The 23,470-nt window shown below is 40.4% G+C and overlaps 2 protein-coding genes across 2 annotated transcripts; one reads left to right on the forward strand and one right to left on the reverse strand.

Moving 5' to 3' along the window:
* Positions 1 to 2,713: 2,713 nt before the first annotated feature.
* LOC109467158 (integumentary mucin C.1-like) lies at positions 2,714 to 3,916 on the reverse strand. Its single transcript, XM_019765099.1, has one exon. It carries the CDS (start codon positions 3,914 to 3,916, stop codon positions 2,714 to 2,716), a length of 1,203 nt encoding a protein of 400 aa, XP_019620658.1.
* A 7,130-nt stretch (positions 3,917 to 11,046) lies between these two features.
* LOC109467159 (low-density lipoprotein receptor-related protein 4-like) lies at positions 11,047 to 22,191 on the forward strand. The gene is made up of 7 exons (XM_019765101.1): positions 11,047 to 11,127; positions 16,045 to 16,263; positions 16,650 to 16,865; positions 18,442 to 18,652; positions 18,998 to 19,189; positions 21,362 to 21,486; positions 22,019 to 22,191. The coding sequence occupies exons 1-7, from the start codon at positions 11,061 to 11,063 to the stop codon at positions 22,189 to 22,191; spliced, it is 1,203 nt and encodes a 400-aa protein (XP_019620660.1). The 5' UTR covers positions 11,047 to 11,060.
* Positions 22,192 to 23,470: the final 1,279 nt, after the last annotated feature.

The following is a 23,470-nucleotide window of genomic DNA, read 5'->3' on the forward strand; positions in this document are numbered from 1 at the left end:
TTTAAAGGCAGCAAAACTGATATATGATATATATAAAAGTATAACTAAACAATGACCTTATCCAGGGAAAATATACTTGATGTTAAAGTTAAGATATCTTTTAGTCTATTAAAATGCCTTACCTATGCATTCAAAGCCACTCTTTTCATATCCACTGTTGCACTCGCAGAGAAAGGACCCATCTGTGTTGATGCACCTGGCATTTACATCGCAGGGTGCGTCAGCTGAGAGTGTACACTCGTCGATGTCTGAAATAAATTACACAACTTTGAAAAATTACATAGTTGATACAAATCTTACTATTAAATATAATAATGCAAGTTTATTTCTTAAAAAAAACACTCTCAATAGCCAAGAAACTGTGTGATTACTTTTTAGGAATATCTGACTCATCTTACCTGTGCAAGTTGGAATAGGATTACTCCATGTTCCTTCAGCTTGGCATCTCGTATTAAAAGCACCAACCAGTAAGTATCCTGAATCACAGGTAAACGTAACCTTTTGCCCGTAAGAAATAACTCCGGTAGGATTCATAGCTCCGTTAGTTGGTGTAGTCAACGCCGGACACTGTCTGGCTAAAAAGTAGAGAAACATTTTTACTACAGTTAGGCCATGTTGATTTGATTATATGGATTACATCCGCGCGCGCATGAATTTTTGGCCGTTTCCAAAAAAAAAAGTTTTCAACCATAATGTAAATCGTACAAAACAGTTGCAAACTGAGGAAAAATACACCATAAGTTACAAAAAAAATTAATAAAAACTATACCAATGTCGTAGAATGCCAAAATCAAACGAAAAAAGACGAAATTGTAAAGAAATGAACTTGAAGACTAGATTATTCGCCAAACCATATTCTGTGCCATTTGCCCTCATGACCACGTAGCTTTCATAATGAAAGGAACTTTTTTTTAGCAAAACGTTTTTTTTTATTCGCACGCGCGCATCAGTTTTGGGGCTCCCGGAGGATGTCATCCATATAATCAAATCAACATGGCCTCAGTGCAACACATGCTTTCGTCAGGAGCAAGTATGATACCCTTTACACCAAGTCGGCCTTAGGCTGCAGCCTGAGTGCTGCCACGTTACACAAACAGAATATCGAGCCATAGACTTCTTGGTAAATTTCACTGAACCAGCTTTTTTTTCTTCCAAGACATCTGCCTGACTGCCAGATCATGTTCCAGGTGGACTTAGTACATTCCAATGCCAATGTGTGTCCCGGTTTCACGGACATGTTATCATCATGATCATGATCATGAGTGGTAGTCAGCAGCGGAATCGATACTATTTAACAGACACCTGCTCAACAGTCCCCAATTACATCAACAACAAAAAACGGCTGTTAGTAGAGGTCTAATTGCCAATATTATAAGCAGTCCCCTTCTCATGCCATCAACAATGTAGCGTAGGCGGTAGAAAAAATTTTGCTTGTAAGTGCTTGTGCATAATAGTCCGTTAGCTGGGGCTGTCAGAGTCTGACATTGTATTGCTAGAAAGGTAAATAAGCTTTTATCACTAAACTCTATTTCTATACAGAACATGCACAAATAATTGACAAACAATTGACCTCTTTTGCTACACGGCTTTTTTATGTTTTAGGTAAAGCAAGTTTAGTTAAGATAAGTTTCCTTCTAAAACACCTTTGACTACATAATGATTACAATGTCTGTACCGTTGGAGTCGTGAGACATTGCTAGTATATAAAATTAACTTTCAAAAGTCGTCTTACGTGTGCATGTTGGAACAGGATTACTCCATGTTCCGTCAGCTTGGCATATCGTATCAGCAGCACCGTTAAGTACGTATCCCGGGTTACAGGTGAAGGTGACCACGGTCTGGTAGGAGGTCGTTGTGGTACTGATCGCTCCGTTAGTTGGTGCCGTTAGGGTCGGGCATTGCATTGCTGAAAAGGCAATTAAACTTTTATTACTAAAATTTATTTCCATACAGAACATGCACAAAGAGACCTCTTTCTATACAGGGCTATTCTATGTTTTAGATACAGTAAACTTTTTTTAACTATCCTGTGAATGAAGTGTCTGTACCGATGAATTCGAGACATTGCTAACAACTTGCAAACCGTCTTACGTGTGCATGTTGGTACGGAATTACTCCATGTTCCGTTAGCTTGGCACATCGCATTAGCAGCGCCGTTCAGTACGTATCCCGTGTTACAGGTAAAGGTGACCACGTCCTGGTAGTCGATCGCCCCGGTGGGACTTAGCGTTCCGTTACTTGGAGGAGTCAACGTAAAGCATTGTCCGCCTGAAATGGTTTAACTTTATCTGTTAATTTAAGAACTTTTACAGACATGTGCACATGTAGGTTTTTAAAAATCTACACAACGGCACCAATATTCATCATCTACATGGCAAAGTGCTGTTACCTGTGTAAGGGAAGGCATAAATCTCTTTTTATTGCTAATGAAAATGATATAAATTGCGATTTTTCTTTCACAAATTTCTAACATTGATATCATTCAAAGCCATCTTACGTTCGTATTTTGGAATAGAATTGCTCCATGTCCCGTCAGCTTGGAACGTCAAAATACTGACACCGTTCGGTCGGTACCCTGTGTCAAACAGGTCTGATTTCGTGCTTATTTATTTAAAAAAAAGGTAATCTAAATAATGATAAACCTGTTGACGACGGTGCAGTCAGGGCGACAACTTCATAGAATAAAACTACCACAAAAACAGAAAACAGATGGTTAGTATTCTGTACTACCTGTTGATGATGGTGGATTCGTTGTTCCTGGAGCTGTTACAGATGTGTATCCTTCTCCAGATGGTGCTGTCATTTGCACAGCTGTAGTCGTTATTTCAGATGAGTATTCCTCTCCAGTAATAGTTGTGCTTGGTGCAGCTGTAGTCGTCGGTAAAGTTGTGTCTACTTCTTCAATAGTTGTGCTTGGTACAGCTGTAGTGGTCATTACAGTTGTGTATCCCTCTCCAGTAGTTGTGCTTGGTACAGCTGCAGTGGTCATTACAGTTGTGTCTCCTTCTCCAGTAGTTTTGCTTGGTCCAGCTGTAGTGGTCATTACAGTTGTGTCAACTTCTCCTGTAGTTGTGCTTGGTACATCAGTAGTGGTCATTACAGTTGTGTATCCCTCTCCAATAGTTGTGCTTGATACAGCTGTAGTGGTCATTGCAGCTGTGTATTTCTCTCCAGTAGTTGTGCTTGGTGCAGCTGTAGTGGTCATTGCAGTTGTGTATTTCTCTCTAGTAGTTGTGTTTGGTGCAGCTGCTGTCGTCATTACAGTCGTGTCTCCCTCTTCAGTAGTTGTGCTTGGTACAGCTGTAGTGTTCATTACAGTTGTGTGTCCTTCTCCAGTAGTTGTCCTTGGTATAGCTGTAGTGGTCATTACAGTTGTGTATTTCTCTCCAGTAGTTGTGCTTGGTGCAGCTGTAGTGGTCATTACAGTTGTGTATTCTTCTCCAGTAGTTGTGCTTGGTGCAGCAGTAAAGGTCATTACAGTTGTGTATCCCTCTCCAGTAGTTGTGCTTGGTATAGCTGTAGTGGTCATTAGAGTTGTGTATTTCTCTCCAGTAGTTGTGCTTGGTGCAGCTGTAGTGGTCATTACAGTTGTGTCTCTTTCTTCTGTAGTTGCACTTGGTACATCTGTAGTGGTCATTACAGTTGTGTCTCCTTCTCCTGTAGTTGTGTTTGGTGTAGCTGTAGTGGTCATCCCAGTTGTGTCTCCTTCTCTTTCTTCTGTAGTTGCACTTGGTACATCAGTAGTGGTCATTACAGTTGTGTCTCCTTCTCCAGTAGTTGCACTTGGTACAGCTGTACTGGTTATCACAGTTATGTCTCCTCCTCTTTCTTCTGTAGTTGTACTTGGTACAGCTGTACTGGTTATCACAGTTGTGTCTCCTCCTGTAGTTGTGCTTGGTGCAGCTGTAGTGGTCATTACAGTTGTGTGTCCTTCTTCTGTAGTTGCACTTGGAACAGCTGTAGTGGTAATTGCAGTTGTGTCTCCTCTTCTGAAGTTGTACTTGGTGCAGCTGTAGTGGTCATTACAGTTGTGTCTCCTCCTGTAGTTGTACTTGGTACAGCTGTAGTGGTCATTACAGTTGTGTCTCCTCCTGTAGTTGTGCTTGGTACAGCTGTAGTGGTCATTACAGTTGTGTCTCCTCTGTAGTTGTACTTGGTACAGCTGTAGTGGTCATTACAGTTGTGTCTCCTCCTGTAGTTGTGCTTGGTGCAGCTGTAGTGGTCATTACAGTTGTGTCTCCTTCTCCTGTAGTTGTGCTTGGTACAGCTGTAGTGGTCATTACAGTTGTGTCTCCTTCTCCTGTAGTTGTACTTGGTGCGAGCTGTAGTGGTCATTGCAGTTGTGTCTCCTTCTCCAGTAGTTGTACTTGGTGCAGCTGTAGTGGTCATTGCAGTTGTGTCTCCTTCTCCTGTAGTAGTGCTTGGTGCAGCTGTAGTTGTCATTACAGTTGTGTCTCCTTCTCCAGTAGTTGTGCTTGGTACAGCTGTAGTGGTCGTGACAGTTGTGTTTCCTTCTCCTGTAGTTGTGCTCGGTACAGCTGTAGTGGTCATTGCAGTTGTATATCCCACTCCAGTAGTTGTGTTTTGTACAGCTATGGTTATCATTATAGATGTGTCTCCCTGTCCCGATGTTGTGTTTGGTATAGCTGACGTCGTCTCTCTTCCAGATGTGTCTCTTTCTCCAGACTTTGTTGTGCTTGGTACAGCTGTGGTCGTCATTACAGATGTGTAGCCTTCTCCAGAAGTTGTGCTTGTTCCCTTCCCAGATAAATAAGTTGATTCTGATGACACTGATGAATTTTTTTTTGTAGTTGACAAAAGGGAATAATATGTTGTTGCTGGTTACGAAGGTGCATTTGTTGTTTCTGATGACAAAATATAAACATAGGTCTGTCAAATCGTATACAGTTTAAGGCTTAGCCCTAATCAACGATTAACTGTAATTTTGTTTAGAACTTGTTGTACAATTTGCAGCTAATTAGATTGGCACTTATTAGTTACGAGAATACTCATGTCTAATTGATTGAGAAGGGTTTTATTATTTTCCTGAACTTTTTGTAACGAATCCATGTTGAAAATTTAGTTCCCACTGTGCTCTAATTGACCTGAGACTTTAGATAACACTACAAGAACCGAGTTTACCATGAGGTTTTCACAAGTGCAATTTTGAAACGAACATGTAGCATTGCATAGTATAAACAGATCATTGTGAACCGTATGCAAATACAGAAACGCAAAAGTTTACTCCATTTGCCATGCATTAGCTCAAGATGCTAAAACACGATTGATTGAAAAATTTACGGATATATAACTTTTATAAAGTAGTAATTATAATATGCCCATGCATATTTTGTTCTTAAAATGATTTTAATGAGCTTTCCTGGTACATGGCATGATTTCACGATAACATATATGTATGAAACATTGATGCACTTACCTAGTGGAGGTGGGATCGTCTGTGAGACAGCTGTAAAAAGTGTATATATGTATAAGATACTTGTCAATGAAAAACCGTAGGTCTATCTTATCTATACGAGGTATGTCGAAGTTGTACGAAGTTAGAAACTAGAGTTCCACGATCTCATGCCTTCGCCAAATGACTTTCTTATAACAAGTATACATTAACCCCCCTGCAAATAGGATCCTCAATAGCATGAATTATATCTGTTGACCATATTCTACACCAAAATACAGTCTCGTCTTAAAAAAGAATGCCATTATAGCATTTCCTCATAGATTATGCAAATGATACCCTTATTCGAATAAGTTATGTTTAATTATGTTCACATTAACTTAACTTTCAAATGCTCCAAGTATGAAATCCCAGGCAGTTAACACTATGGAATTATAACATTTTCTTATTAATTATGCAAATTAAGGCGTCATTTGCATAATCGATATATGCCTCTCGTTCTTAATTACATATGTCACAAGCTTGACATATGTCACATAGCCCTATCATTGAATGCAGGTGATTTATAGAATTTCCTCATTTATTATGCAAATCACATCCATATTTGCATAATTGTAATATCGTTATGTTAAGCATCACTTAAGCTACCTATATACCAAAAATCACGACGATCCACCAATCGGTTCTTGAGTTATCCTCCTTTAAACATTTTTCAACAAACGCCCCTGCAGTTTCAGAGGAAGCAGCCAGGGGGCTCAAACTCATGTCACTTCATCTCCAACACAAGAGCTATAATCCATGTAAATTCTGTGATCCTAGCATGCCTTGATCATGAGATATCAAAACCGGAAGTTCTGCTGCGGTACCATAACAAGCCGCCAGGGGGCCCTAAATCTAATCAGTTCCAGGTTTAATCAAGACCTACCCACCTACCAAATATCAAGACAATCCATCCAGGCGTTCTTGAGTTATCGTGCTCACACACACACACACACACAGACACACACACAGACACACGAACGCCCCTGAAAACATAACCTTCTCGGCGAAGGTAACGACTGGGGCTAACTTCGTACAGAGGGCGGGGGTCAGGGTACGAAGTAAGAGGTTGTACGAAATTAGAAATGACAGACGCTAACTTCGTACAGACTGCTGGTTCCTGAGGAAAGTTTTCACATTTGAATTCTACATGTAGGTTCCAGATGGCGTGATGATGTGTCAGTCCACATCCTCACACCTTTTCCCTCACACCTTGTTGATCAAACCGCCAGGGTAAACGTTTTGAATTACAAATGACACTGTTTATGTAACATATTCCAGGGTAAGAATTATAAGAGACACCTCTTAAGGAACACATTCTACAGTTCGAATTACAAGTTACACACGTTGTAAACATATTAATTGCACATTAACCGGACAGCTCGAATCAAAACAAACACGAATTTAGAGCTTTCATACCTCCATCAAATTTGTAGAGTTTATGTAAATATTTTCGGGGGATTAGTCTCATTCAACAATAAGATCATAATTGCTATAATCTAGTTAAATTTATGGGTTTCTAGACTCAAATTATAAAATTTTGCTTGTGAAATTCCTATCTTTTTGCGATATTTTAAGTCACTATGTCCTTAATGTGCATACTAATGCATATTAATCTTAATCTTTAAGTAACTTACACATGTGACAAGGTATAAAATTCCCATCATTTACTTTTAAGAAATCGCAGAATTTTCAAATTAATTCTGCAGTTTTGGTAATTATTTGCATAATTGGTAATCTGTTGATGTTCCACCTGCCGTAGATTACATACATTACATGTATGAAAGTACTATGGTAAACACTGTAATAACAGAATCTGTCTTTAATCATGCAGATTAAGTTTTCATTTGCATAATTTGCATTTGATTATGTACATCTATCTATAAGCAGCCTACATACCAAAAATGATGAAAATACGTTATTTCTTTTTGGACTTATCCGTTTTCAAAGGTTTCACCAGAAACTTCCATGTAGTACTATAACAAGCTGCTAGGGGGACAAAACCCACACAATTTATTTCAGACAGTAAAAGCTGCCTGTCACTAAAAATCCGAGACCATAGCATGTTCAGGACAAAATATATAAAAAACCGAAGTTTTGCTGCTGTACCAGGGTCAGCCAACAGGAGGCCCAAATTTGACCTTGACCATTGTCTTCCTAGGAACTACCAACATATCGAAGGTCATCACAATCCATTGGCGTTCTGAAGTTATGCTGACTACAAATGTGCGGTAACACAAATACACAGATACAGACAGACAGATAGACACACACAGACACACACACACACACACACACGCAGACACACACACACACACACGACAAAATCAATACCTCCATTTTTCATGAAGGTAAAAACTAACAAGCTGGTGTCATCTTCGCTGTCAGCTTTAGTAGAAGTTATGTTAAAGGATATATTTGATAGCGTCGCTACGCTTTAGATTTGATTTCAACAGGAACACGTAATGCCTATACAGTAATGCCTTGATCTGCACAAGAAATGCTGTTCATCCCTTACGCCATAACTTCACACAACTTCGCACATCGTAAACCAGCCCCTGCCCTCTGTACGAAGTTAGCTTAGATCACGTCACCATTTCCTACGTCATAACTTCGCGACAGGCCTGGCCTGATCGAATTTAGCTTAGGCAACGTCACAATCTCTTACGTCATAACTTGTACAACTTTCTACTACGTTCACGAGCCCCGCTCTCTGTACAAAGTTAGCCTATATATAGCTAGGCCTCGTCATAATCCCTTACGTCATAACTTGTACAACTTCGTACTTCGTTCACGAGCCCCGCCCTCTGTACGAAGTTAGTCTATATATAGCTAGGTCCATAATCCCTTACGTCATAACTTCGTACAACTTCGTACTTCGTTCACGAGCCCTGCCCTCTGTACGAAGTTAGTCTATATATAGCCAGGCCTCGTCATAATCCCTTACGTCATACCTTGTACAACTTCGTACTTCGTTCACGAGCCCTGCCCTCTGTACGAAGTTATTCTATATATAGCTAGGCCCATAATCCTTACGTCATAACTTCGTACAACTTCGTACTTCGTTCACGAGCCCCGCCCTCTGTACGAAGTTAGACTATATATAGCTAGGCCGCGTCATAATTCCTCACGTCATAACTTCGTACAACTTCGTACTTCGCCCGGCTTTTGGACGAAGTTAGCTTACTGAATTTAACTTCGTAAGTTCGTACATTACACCCTGATGCTGGACATGTATGGACAGTATTCGTTGAAAATCATCATTTACCGTACTGTATACTACATGTAACATCTAACGTCAAACAACAATATTGTCCACATTAATATCAAAGGCCAAAGTTATCATGTGAGATGGGCTTTGTGGGAGGGGGGTTATATTACACACTGCATAATCGTATGCCATTTGTAATCTTTGAATTGCCATGTCAAACTAGAGATAAGGCACTGTGAACGTCTGCATACCCCTGCATTTATACTTAGTCTAATAAACTACGAGTGATGGTAACTTTGTGATTCCGTAATTTAGGCACTGGGAAAAAAACAAAGGGAAGAGTTCAAGGCAAGAATGGCCGCACCCTACAAATGTACCGACTGCAAAAAATGACTCTATTTCACATATTATACGCCTGAGAAGGGCTTAACTAAATATTTAAGTCGACAGCTTGAACTACCAGCAACGCAAAACGAATACACAGGGTTATATACTGCAAGAAATAAGGTTGAATTTAGTCAAGTCAACTCGAAGCTGTACAGAGGTAGGTTTGTACTTACCCAAGCTAAAATTAGCCACCATGAGTGCGCCAACTATCCCCAGGGCAAACTTCATTGTGAACACTTATATGGCCGTCTTCTAAAATTCTCCGCCTGACTTGAAGTTGCACGTCGTATCTCACAAAATAAGTCTTGACGAACACAACACTCACACAAGGTTAATTTCAGATAAACACTCACACAGACACAATTTCTTGTTTAGAGAAGGGACTTTAGACAAACCAGCTCGGGGCGCACCCATGTCCCTTGTGGCCACACAAAAGCTTTACGTAGGTCAATTGTTGTAATCAAATCAAAAATCAGGGGTCACTAAGCTCCATACAGCGTCAGTAAAGAACGCCGTAGGCATTTTCACGGTCATCGACCTAAGGCCACACCGACTTAATTTCTCACGTCCTCCAAGGCTCTGGTCTGGCTCTAGGCATGGGTAGTCCGTGGTAGTTACACGGTAGCGACAGTACGGAGCCTGGCACCAAGGCTACCGATCCGCGAACCTACACGGCTAAAAAAACACAGTACATATGTACAGTGCCGCAAAAAGCCAGCATATGCCGGCTTGTAATATACGTTGCTATGTACTACCGCAATACCTGGTTTGTATTCTTTGGTTTAGTAGCATAATGATTTTTATTTTTGCCGAATTTTTTTATTCACCGGCGCGCACTAGTTTGGGGGTCTTTAGAGGTGATAATCAATTAAGACTGTTGGACCTAATGGATGTTTTTGAGTTGTCACTGTGTGTATTTTGTGTGTATGGTTTCAAACTAAATAAGTCGTTTCGTATTGACGTTCTAGCGTCGCCAATATTAAAGAAATACTTTCATCGTTCAACATTTCAATGCACGCATCTCCTCTGGTTACGGGCTGACCTGACCATGCATCGCCAAACAAAGAAACAATATTGCCTTGATGTATAAGATCCAGCATGACCTTGCACGCGTAAGATGCGAAGCCCGTGCCTGGCATCAGGAGAAGCCGGAGAGGCCACAGTCAACAGCTCCAGCACATAACTTGTCGAACGAACTACAGACTACCCCCCCCCCCCTGCACAATCCCTGATTGGATCGCCCTGCCCACAGACACTGTCCAATCCCCGTCCCTGTCCACCTTGGTCTCGATGGCGTCCAGTCCGGCCTAGACTCAGTTACGCTGGTGACCTTCGACCCGAGACATGTCAATTATTGCCGGTATCGGCAGTTGGACATTAGGCCATGTTGATTTGATTATATGGATGACATCCTATGGTAACCCCAAAACTGATGCGCGCGTGCGAATAAAAAAAAAAGTTTTGCAAAAAAAAAAAGTTGCTTTCACTATGAAATCTACGTGGTCATGAAGGTTGAACAAATGGCACAGAATATGTTATGGCGAATAATCTACTCTTCGAATTCATTTCTTTACATTTTTGTCTTTTTTCCTTTGATTTTGGGCATTCTTCGACATTGGTATCGTTTCTAAATGTTTTCCTTGCAACTTATGGTATATTTTTGCTCATTTAGCAACTGTTTTGCACGATTTACACTATGTTTGAAAACTTTTTTTGATGGGGGGAAACGGCCGAAAATTCATGCGCGCGTGGATGTCATCCATATAATCAAATCAACATGGCCTTACCGGAAGAAGATACTGGGTCTCCCCTAATGTACTGCAGTGTAGTGCACTGTCCCTGAACCACACTTCAAAGCGCCTTTGAAGCATGTGATTTGAAAAACAGGCGTCCTGCCAGACTGAAAACAGCCTAACGCCAAGTTTCCTTCAAGAAGAAAGCCCTGAAGGTTGCACATAACTTTCAAGGCAAGTCAGGTCAAGGGAAACCAGTTCTCAGACTGTCAACAACATGGAGCCGGTGGGGCAGGTCGTCCTGTTAGCGGTCAGTCTGGCCTTTGTTAACCTGGCCATCGCGGGTATGTTAACATATTATGCATTCTGTTACCGTAAGAAATGTGTAATAATGTATAAAATCGTAGATTTTGCCCTGTTTTGTATGAATCTATAATTGTAGGAAACACAAAACAGCCCAAAATTATACACGACTTTCTGAACTACATGAAAATTCTTAGGTTTTCTGTTCGCTTGCATATCTTTCTTATCATGCACTGCTTGTCCTAACGGCCTTTAAAGTTACATAACTGCAAACTTCGTTTAGTCATAGAAGTTAAAACAGACGTTTTGGCTTCGTTGTTTCCAAGAAATGGGACGAAGAGTAAATTATCATTGGCGACAAGCCATGGATTACACGCACGAGAAACTAGCACGTAGGAACCGTGCGGTAGTTTTGGGATGGAGGTAGAAATTGGCTTGGGAGGGGCAGGGAGAGGGTAGTCAATAGACTTTTGGGTCTAGAAGCCAGATTGCTATATACAAATGGCCTGAGGGGAGGTCCATGCCGAAAATTCGTGTGTACTTAGCAAATAAACGCTCGATAATAATTAGAGAATCTATAACGAGCCTTTGACTTGAATTTATCCTGGTCGATATATGCATCTTTGAGAATTTTTGTTCAGACTAAGGCCACACTGATTTAATTTTATGGATGACATCGCGCGCATTGATTTTCGCCTGTCGCCCTAAAAAAAAATATCACGTCCACCGAGGCTCTGGCCTGGCTCTAGGCCTGGGTAGTCCATGGTAGTCAGCGACAAAACGGAGCCGGGGACCCAGGCTACCGAAGCTCCACGACTCAAGAACTCAGTGCATAAGTACAGTACCGATTCATAAATTCCGCATAAAGCCAGTTAGTGCCGGCTTGTCGTATACGTCGCTAAGTACTGTCGCGAATTCACAATACCAGCTTTGTATTCCTGTGGTTTAGTAGCATTTTTATTTTTGGCCGGAATTTTTTTTTATTCGCCCGCGCGCACTAGTTTGGGGGTCTTCAGATGATGTCATCCATAAAATTAAATCGGTGTGGCCTAATAATTGTTGAAAGACATAACATCCTCTGAAATTATAAATGGGATTTTTAAATTCGTAAGATATGAAAGAAGTCTCAGGCAAGTCACTCACACCTAACATTCATGTTTTACTTTTATGCCAAGTAGGGAGTAATCGCCTTGGCGATGAAATCATAATGGTTTCTAAGTGCAACACGAATTATACTAAAATATGCAGTGATGTACTTGTATTTTTGACGGTGGGGTGAGGGTGAGTTGTTGTTTTTTTTATTCTAAGAGGTAATAGCACCCAACAAATGGCTACGCTATCCCGGACAGGGAAATGTGTTCTGGACATCAAACATCTCCAGCTCTAGTCACAAACGTAGGAGCCATGCATTAGTTTACGGCATAAGGCAAATTGAGGATGTTTTATTTAGTTGGCGTACAGGCTTCCGATATACTTTGGCAGTTATGTGACAGTTAATCCTGTCGGCGATCTTTATTTCAAAATGTTTAAGACATTCGGCAGTACGGGAGGTTCGGACATGGTTGACCGGTGGTTGGCTGGTGTCCAGGAGTTAAGGTCAGTAGTATTCTCGGCGTGTTCCATTGGGAGTCGGGGGAGGGGGCCATTTTTTACTTCAAATTTAACTCAAAGTATCTCATATAATTATTTACAACGTTTAAATTTTAAGCTATCCCTTGAAAACAAAAGTGTTACTTGCCTTATTTAATATGTCTTTTGAAAAAAGAGCAATTTACCTACACTTACCAGAAAATCTGTTCGAAACTGACCCCTAGATTGGGTTGGGTTGGATAACTTGCACGTACGCAAGGGCCAAGGCCAGTGCGGCTCTGTCTTGTATTCAAGTCACTCCGTGAGTCGAATTGTGATTCAAAGCACACAGTGATTGCAGATGCGTCAAAAATTCGATACACAACTGATGTTTCGCCAAATGTTCCCTTTTCACCTTATGTTCCCATTCTGGAAAATTTTACATCAGTTAAAATCGTGTAATTATACTAAAATAAACTCTCAAAAGTTTAATTCAGTCAATACTCCCCTCGACAATGGTATTGGTCCAGAAAATTGCCCAGTTAGCGTGCCAACTTGACCTTAGAATGGTAGCAGCAAATGAGTTTGCAATTCATGTCACGTCTGTCGGCTTTGTCTCAAAGCAGATGTTGAGTTCAGATGTTTTCAATTTTTCTGACACTCTAGTTTCTCTGAATGTTCCTCATTACAAGTTTTAGACCGCTTGTAAAACAATAATAAGTATCGAATAGTAAAGTTCTTTTTATCACAACCATTTATTTTTCAAGCCAACGTTTCGATGACCTTCTGTCATCTTTATCAGGGCAATACTGACTGGTTTACTGTGCACTGACACTAGATGTTGCTTATGCACTAAAGGATAGTGCACATAGTGCACATAAAGCACTATGCACCAACATCTAGTGTCAGTGCACAGTAAACCAGTCAGTATTGCCCTGAATTTTTTTAGACGTTATTTTTTTTAGACTTTCAGGGGTGTGTCCCCCCAAACAAGTCTGGGGTCGTCAGGTTTTTTAAGGGTCGTTCGGGTTGGTATAGCTAGCTGCCACCGCGCCGCGTGCCTGCGAAGCTGATGTTTTACGCCGAAGGGTGGTTATACCGGCTATACTGCTACAGATGCAGATAGGGTCGTTCGAAAAACAGGAAACACACATTTTTCCTGGGCCTCAGCAACACAATTATACATATGTACAGTCCACACCGACTGAGCAAGTGACTGACAGCTGGTGTTTGTTCAGAATACCACCCGATCTGGTCAATGACTTGGTCCTTCCGTATGCCCGTCATTGCTAGGGTGATCGTACACACTTCTAGAAAACTGTACAAGGTCTCTCCTTTGTCGTCGTCCATTGCTTTTAGGTATTAGTTTTAGCGCTGCCTCCATTGTGCTAGTGCCTGTTTGTCGGAAATCTCGCCCTCTTTGGTTGTAGTAGAAAAAGGAAGGTCCCAACTAGTGCCAAACTGGCGGGCTTTGTCTATATATAGATGTAAGCCCCTAACAGGATATTTGGCCAATGAACACGTTGCCTCTTCCATCTCGTAGGGTCTTTTCCAAAACTTTATTGAACAGCACTCCTCCTGATGGAAGCCTTTTGACATCGTTTGTTGTCAAATTGAGGAGGTCCAATCCCCGATCCCCTGAGAAAAAGAGCGTCTTGAAGAGTGCTTGATCTGAAGGAGGAAAGCTATTTCTAACTTCGTACCCTGACCCGGACCTCAGTACGAAGTTAGCCTCAGATATTTCTAACTTCGTTCTTCGTAGTCGTACCCTGGCCCCCGCCCTTCGTACGAAGTTAGATTACGTCACACGGTAGTACACGGTGGTAAAATCTGGGCTGCAAAGTTCCCACATGTCATAGAACCCGAACTGTGTTCGATCGTGTTCGATCTGGGCAATTCGAATCGAACCCGCGTTCTATTTCGGGGTCACCTGCGGTCATTTACTATAAAGCGGCAAAACAAGCACTTCTGCCTGTGTGCCTCGCAACAGATAAAAAACAATACTTTTCTATAGATAAAAATAGTTTGCTTGACAGTACATGTCCGCTATTATTTATGGTGGACATGTAACATGTAGCGAAGCTACTGTCGTATCCTTGAGTGACCTTGAATACTGTAATGATTCTTTACGCCAGTATGAATAACACAATGCACACTTTCTGGCAATATGACATGTCTCCAAAACTCGTTCAAACCTGGAAACATGGAGAGTCAAACATACCCCATTTACGGCTCAAAATGACCGTAACGGTTGTCCCGAAAATCGTGTTTTAGGGATTTTCGAAAAATGGCCTCAATTTTTAATTATGGGTAATTTAGTGAGAAAAATGTCCAAAAATGCTATTTTTTCACCAATATGTCGACAAAAACTAGACTTAAAATCAGAAATTAAAAAATCCCTAAAACACGATTTTTGATCTTATTCCTAGTCTGTGAAAAATTAAAAAATCGGGGATCTGGGGTAATATACGTAGCCAGGTTTGAACGATGTTTGCCTAAAATCGTGACATGACTTGTGCCCGGAAACCCGAAAATAATCGTCTTTCTGAGCGAAATTTTAAAAAATCAGTGATCTAACATAAAAGGTAACATTTAAAGGATGTTAAGACTATAATTTCATTTTAATTTGACGAAATTTACGCCTAAGTATTATTTGTTTATTTTCAAATATTTTACGGGTAGTCCAAAACAGGCCAAAATAGCGTCTTGTAACCCGATACCTTTTCGAACGCGCATAGCAATGGGAAAGAATGCCGTAGTGACAGACCGCCGTGGTACGTGAACTCTGTACATCATACACCAGCCCCTGCCCTCTGTACAAAGTAAGGCTTAGTCATTTCTAACTTCGTACAATTTCGTACAACTAAGTACCTCGTAACTTCTTACCTTTCACCCTGATACTGGACGATACTCATTATGTGAACAGTGTAATTACAAATTTCCTACTTAATTATGCAAATAAAGTGTTCATTTGCATAATTTGCTGCATTACTAAGGTCAGTTACCCGGAGACACATGTTTGAAATTATCTTTCGTCTTCCTACGGCTTATCAGTATATAATCACGATCCATAAATGCGTCCAGAAGTTATGACGACCACGAAGATGCAGGAACACACACAAACACAGAGAGAGAGAGAGAGAGAGAGAGACAGGCAGACAAACAGAAAGACACAGAGAGAGAGAGAGAGAGAGAGAGAGAGAGAAGACACAGACACACATACACACACACACCACACTCACACATACAGAGACAGACAGACACAGACACACAGACACACACACACGCGCGCGCGCAGATACACCAAAAACAATACCTCCATTTTTCATGGAGGAAATGTACAAATATGTCTCATATTGCATGTAACAAACGCCGTTTTTTTCCTGCAGAGGTAAATGTCGCACTGAACAAAAAGGCCTCACAGAGCAGTTTGCTGAGATCGGAATATCCTGCGGAACGAGCTGTGGACGGAAACACAGGAACCATTCTGTACCCTCTAAAGGAATGCACACACACGGACCTGGAGTACGAGCCGTGGTGGAAGGTTGATCTTGGAGACACTTACGTCATCAGTCACGTGACAGTCATTAACCGAGGAGACTGCTGTGGTGAGTAGATAGGAAACAGTTTGTTAGAACTATAATTATTATCAGTTGATATTTTTATTACTTTAGAGATGTGAAAGGGTGGTATGTTACGCCGAAAGGCGGTTATACCGGCAATAAAAAACAATAGTATATACGGTAATACATAAAATCACATTTACTAACTTAAAGCTAAAAACACATTTACTCGGATGTATGATTTCTTAATCAGTAGTGAAGGGTGTGAACTTACTATGTTATTCATATTTGTTGTTTTGAAAGTTCAAATAGCGCAATACTACAACTTTCAAATTGAACGCTATTCTCCGACATTTTTTAACAAAAAAGGTTCTAAATGTCTAAAAAATTAGAACACCTGTTCTAAAAAGGTAGAAATACACCTCTTACAGGAGAACGACTGCGAAACTTCATGGTACGAGTCGGTCCATATGAGGACTTCCGTGGAAATACACCATGTGGTGACATTTACTCGGAAACTCCATCGGAAGGAGAGACTATCGACGTGCGGTGTGAGGAGCCCATCTTAGGGAGGTGGGTGTCTGTCCAGCTGATCGGCCGGGAGGACTACCTGTCTCTGTGTGAGGTACAGGTGTTTTCAGTGACAGGTAAGATGTTATCATTTTTGGTAAATGTTCAGGCCTCGAAATTAAATTTTATATTGCCCCAGCACAGTCCCAAAAAATTCAATTGTCCCAAAATGAGGATGAACTGTATTGAGGTGAGCATAAAATAATTGAATTATGTCATCTTAAAGTCAACTTAAATTTGCTTATGTTCACTCCCAGGCACACTATAATTGCACAGTAGACAGAAAAGTCATGGGGGGGGGCATTTTCGGATCTAAAAGCCTGGACGTCTGCCTGATAAACCAAAGAAGGGCTGGCATTCATTTTTCTATTGTCCCAGAAAAATTCTATGTTTTTTTTTGTCCCAGCCCTGATGTTGCTTAATATCTATAATTGCCACAAATGCTTACAATTGTGTATCTTGCTCGAAGGTGCCTGAAAAGTCGCCGAGCTGTATCAACTCCATGTTCTTTTTTTAAGAAACGTTTTAAGAAAACACAACTGTTTTCAGAATATTTTGACCCATTGAGATTTTTAAGTTCATTTAATTCAATGGATATTTACAATTATCTTTTTTGTCATTTTTTTCCTAATTTTTTTCCTTTTATTTTTTTATTAACCCTACCTAGACCGGGGGGGGGGGGCTAAAAGTGCCCGCGGCAACTTTGATGTCACCTAGCGTCTGAACGACTAGCCGTAGAACGGCCAAACTTGGTGACTTTTCCTTGAGTATTGTTGGCAACAATTCTTTATCATTGGAATAAGATAATAATTTTTTGTGTTGTAAGATAATAATTTTTTGTGTTGCCATGGCAACGGGTTTCTGACAGGCATTTTTTGCTAAATTTAGTACTTTTTGTTTCAACAATAGAATTTTATGGGTTTTATGTCAAGTTACTCATGGTTTCTAATATTAATAACATCCCATATAATTGTATGTAAATTTCATCATTAAATATACATAATTTATGCTAATTTGATGACGTCATTGGCCAAAATCCAAGATGGCGGACCATATCAATAGAACAGGTATATACAGGTTTTTTTCATTAAAATTTCATCAATACTTCCATTTCTTTTTCCAAAAAAGGATTAAATGAAGGTCTTTAGTATGTTTACGATGTATTTTAGGCTTTATCATGAAAAAAAACTATTTTTGAAAATTCAAGATTGATGATCCAAGATGGCGGATATCTTAAATATGCATGACGTCATTTTATGACGTCACCGGTGTTGCTATGGGCAACATAAGACTTAGTACACCATAAAATTCTGTCATTAACACTTTTGGTACAGTTATGTTGAAAACCATTTAGTTTTCAGGGAAAAACCTATTTAGACGGTTTTGGCCAATAAAATCACATTAATGACGTCATAATGACGTCATATTACATCATAACGACATAAAAATTGTAGATATGATAAATTATTATTCGTACACCATTCTCTAAAAATCTGGTGGTCATACGACATACCGTTCGCGAGTTCTTAGGGGGGGTCAAAAGAGCCCCCCCGTCCCCCCATGTCAAAAAAAGCCCGGTCTAGGTAGGGTTAAATGCTAATCATACTTTTTTGCAGTAAAAGCGTTGTTATACATAACTCTATATTTCTTTAGATGACGAAAGGCGACCTTATCTACTGTACACGACAGAACGGGATATTAGAAAGTTGTTTCTAGACAGTTCGGCTACTCCAGAATACGTCCAGCTACCCGGCATAAGAGAAGTTATAAGCTTGGCCTTTCACTGGAAAAAACAAATGTTGTTCTTTTTTGAACTGGAAAGCAACGCCATCTACAGAACGTATCTAAACGATACACGACAAAGGTTAATTTCTGCTTATTAGTAATTATTAAGTGTTTTTTTTCAACCATTGCCATATTCAATCTTTTCAATTAGATATTTTACTTCGTTTTTTCCGTCTATTGTAATCTCATGGCGAAAACAACAACGGCTGTTTAAAAAGTCTATTTGTGTTTCTCAGAATCTTTTTATCATTTTTACGCAGGTGGTATGTAATGTCCCAAAAGCTTGGCTTAGGACGTTGCCAGCTTACAAAGCAAGATAATAATTAAATAAATAGCATTATTTAACAAGAAAAACATAAACTAACAAAACACAGATAGACAGCGATTTCAGAGTTTTAACATTGCATATTTACTTCTCTAATAGCGAGGTTGTTATCGATGCTGATCTCGTCACTCCGGCATCCTTGGCTGTTGATTGGATAGGAGATAATCTGTTTTGGACGGATATGAGGAGAGATGTGATTGAGATGTCTAAACTTGATGGATCCTATCGGCGAACTTTTCTGAGTGAAGACCTGAACAGGCCCAGAGGATTGGCAGTTGATCCTATTAAGGGGTAAATATATTATCTTAACACACAATTAGGCTAAAAATACATTCTGACGCATATTCGAGTAGCACCATGCATGCGTCTGCAGCCGTATTTTATAACAATATGTAACCATAAGACGTGTTGAAGGCACACTCAAGTTTTTTCAACTTATATTAATGCCACCACCAACACAGGGGGGCAGTACAATACTCATTTTTACATGAGCGAGGTGAGGAAAGTCGTGTAAAGGTCATTTCCCAAGGGCACGAGATCGGTAGCATATCAGAACTCGGACCCGGGTCGAGCACTCTGCCCGTACGCCACACAACCCTTGTTCTTTTTAGTTAAAACACAGTTTTTTGAGACAGGTATGGCACATTAAGTTTCCACCATGAAGTGTTTAAAGACGCGACTCTCTGATACGTTACACTTTTCTTTTTATTATTGCTGATGTGATATAAAGTCACAAAATATTTGTAGACTACTGAGTATTTTTGTCACCAGAGCATTCGTTATTCAGATGGATTTAACAGAAACTCTCAGATATCGTATCAAGACCCAATTTTATTTTGTCCTTTCGAAAAATATTTTTTTAGTCCAAGAAAATGCGTTTCCAACAAGTACTGAGATACTCAAAGAGGCACTTAATTCAGGAGAAGGGTATTGTAAATAATTTAAACAATAATAATTATAACAAAATGTATATTTTGGCACCATTCGATATGTAGCTGTAAGAAGCAGAAAACATTTCGAAAAAGAAAACAAACGGTAATTAAAAAAAAAATCTATGTCTATGGCTGCATACTATTAATGCGCCCGGCGAGAAATAGTTTGTATTTTTTTTTTCTTGAAAAGGAAAACTGACCTTGTTATGTGTTATTTGTTACTTATTTAATAACGGGCTATCGTGGCGTGCCCTTTTCTGGTACGTACAAAATGTTTACTAAATGAGAAACGTGCAGGGAATGCATGGGCATGGTATGCCTAGGGGCAGTGATACTGATATCATGAAACAAACGTCACAGAAGTTGAATTCTAATTGAAATCTGTACGTGATACATTTTTTAAAATATTGACCTGTTACAAAATAAAAAACAAGAAGCCATAGGTGACAATCCTCCGTGAAGTTTTATATATTTCAACAAAAACAATCCCAGGCGTCAACGCCAGACCTACTGTGCAGACATTATAATGAGAAGAAACTGAATTTACTTGATTGTAGCTACTTGACGATGTATATATGTAACGTTATCTATATTCCATTCTTTTTTGTGACCTGTACTTAACCCAGTGGGTATGTGTGTACAATAAAGGTCTTCATTCATTCAATATTAGGCAACGGTTAATACAATGAGGGCGCGTCACAACCATAAAACATAAGACCTAAATCCGGATCCATTACATGGCGTATAAAGATACTGTGCTTCAAGTTCGAAGTTCATTTTAATTACACACACACTACTGACAATCATTGCATTCACATAAAGATCGGACTATCATGGTCGTGTCACGACAGCGCGACTGGAATAGGCCAAATTCCAGCAACAGTCGCGGCTAGCACCGCGAGTGTTACTGCCGCCGGTCAGATACCCGGGATATCTGCTTAGAGAACCTCTGCTACAAACAACTACCTAATTGTAAAAGTAGGGATGTTTCTAAAATATGCATTTACTTCAATATCAAAACAGCTATAATAAAAATAAAAAGACGTGCATCATCACGGACATAATGCCACACCACATGCGAAATTACACAGAAATGCGACGTACGGAAGAATGCGTTTTGGCTGCGAACATCTTCCAAAAAACTTGCCATCTCTTAAGCCCGGGCAAAAACATCTGGAACCACTTATCAAAAACACCCCGTATCTGCATGAAGTTCCACCCCTCCACTGCTATTCCAAACAACGAGTTTTTCTGGACCATTCCAATCCGCCTCGTAATTGTAGGGGTGCGTCTGCAATATTACATTGACCGCGAAAGCAGCAATGGCAAAAATACACATTTGTGCATCAACACGGACATGCCCGCAGACGGCGTATAAAATTGCGTGCCGATTACACAAAGGGAATCCAGTGTTTTGACTGCGAACACGAAAAACCAGCCGTTCACAACACTCCGTGCGGAGGTCCTGACCTCCTTCACGGAGTAACAAACCCGTTCTGTCGCCTGTGACGCTTTTTGTTATTTCCTGCAGGTACCTGTTTCTAAGTGACTTGAGTGACTTGGGAGATGGCAAAATAGAACGAATCACTCTGGATGGGAAGGAGAGGAAAGTTCTGGTCAGCTCTGATCTAAAATATCCTACCGACATAACCTTAGGTATTACCCTTGAAACATACTCAGCTTTTTAATAATTATATACATGTTTTTTTCTTGCAAATTTTATCATTGGTATTTGATTTTAACGTACCGCACTTTAGATCCTTCTAAATACTGCATGTTTTAATACATTGTTGAATCGTAATCTTTGTTGATTTTAAAGAGAAACTTGTCAATGTCTTAATCAGTAACTGTAATTGCAAATATCAGAGCGATATAAAGGTCCCTCTATAAAAAAATACATACACTTCTTGCTGAAATAGAGAATTTGTTTTGTAAATTGTAAAAGGGAGACGACGCAACAGATATTTTTGCAGCACCTGAAGGAGTTGGCATACTACATGTGCATAATATATAAAATGTCGCCTGACTACTTATGCCTACTAACTTTACCCCTTTAAATGCCAAATAACAGTAAATGAATATTCATTTGTAAAATGATAGTGATATTAATTTAAACGTAAACAGAAAACGTAGACAAAAAAACATGGCTGAGATTACATGGCTGAATTATAGCCGTTAATTTTTACAGATGTGACACAGCAGCGGCTGTTTTGGACAGACGATGGGATGAAAAGGATTGAATCTATAACCACAGATGGAAGAGTCCGGAAGCTGCTTGTAGAGGAGGAATTAGCACCCCCTCCTTACGGCATCGCTGTGTCAGAGGACAGGATCTTCTGGACAGACTGGAGATTCAGTTAGTCAATATTCGTATAAAAGTAATAGAACTAAAATGTCAAAAAAGCTCAGTATTAACTTTCTAAAAGCGACGGTCACAACCCGCCGTACGTGCTCCTGCGTGCTGTCTACGTGCAAAAACGTGGGCAACGCAGGCATCCGTGCGTGGTGAGTACTGCCTCCGTACGGATTGGGAGCACGCAGACACGCCGTAGAACTTAAAGTGCATGTTAAACTTTTCTACGTGCGGTCTGCGGATTCACCACCCGTGCGTGCGAGTACGGGCGACGTGCGTGCCTGCACGTGCCGTGCGGAAGAAGCACGTGTGAGTACGGCGTCCTTACGGTAAAGTTGCAATCGCACAGAGATCGTACGTTGTAAGCACGTACAACTCACTTGCCACTTGCGCAACGTACAATGCACGCAACTGCTCATGGCCAGACGTAACGTGCAGAGCACACTCTTACACCTTGCAAAACCGTGCGAGTGACGTGCGAGTGACGTGCGTCGATTCCACTCCTTCCGCACGTTTTCAGAAAAAACGTAGCAGACGTAGCCTCCAAAAAAACGTACGGAGAAAAAGCACGTACGGCGGGTTGTGACCGTCGCTTAAGGGTTCGTCGTCATGTCAGTTTATATTTAGGGCCTTTTATTTCTTATAATTTATCAGTGCGGTAATGTATTGATAATTTCGCTAATGTCACTATTCCTACAACTGCACTATAATATTTAATACAGTTTGAAAATATTGATGAATATAACCAGTCAAACAATACATGTCATTTGCAGATTCCATTATGAGTGCAGAGAAGGACACAGGCAGGAACCCAACAGTAGTCTATGGCCATGGCTCACACCCATTTGGGAGCCTTTTTATTTTAAGCTGATTGACAAAGACAAACAGCCAGGTAACGCATGATTTGTATGACTATGAGTGAGAAACTATCCCCCCCCCTCTGTCTCTGTCTCTCTCTCTCTGTCTCTCTCTCTCTCTACTCTCTTTTCTCTCCAGACTTTATCTTATGTCAAGCCCGCCGCTGTTTTATTTAAGTCACAGAATTCAGCAATGTATTTGGTTGTTAATTTTCTCCTTTTCACTTGGCATTAGCAGCGAGATAAACGCAACGAGATCGCCGGTGCAGTAGGTTCGTTGTTAGGTTGACAGTTCCACTGTACTCTCGCATGTTACTGCAGTAACGAATTATACCTGTCTAAATCTCTAACAGGAACAAGTCCTTGCGCCATCAACAACGGTGGATGTAGTCATTTCTGCCTCAACACGCCGGCTGGTCACACGTGCGCT

Source organism: Branchiostoma belcheri, unplaced genomic scaffold (assembly GCF_001625305.1).
Source record: "Branchiostoma belcheri isolate BF01 breed outbred unplaced genomic scaffold, Haploidv18h27 scaffold177, whole genome shotgun sequence".
Taxonomy (NCBI): domain Eukaryota; kingdom Metazoa; phylum Chordata; class Leptocardii; order Amphioxiformes; family Branchiostomatidae; genus Branchiostoma; species Branchiostoma belcheri.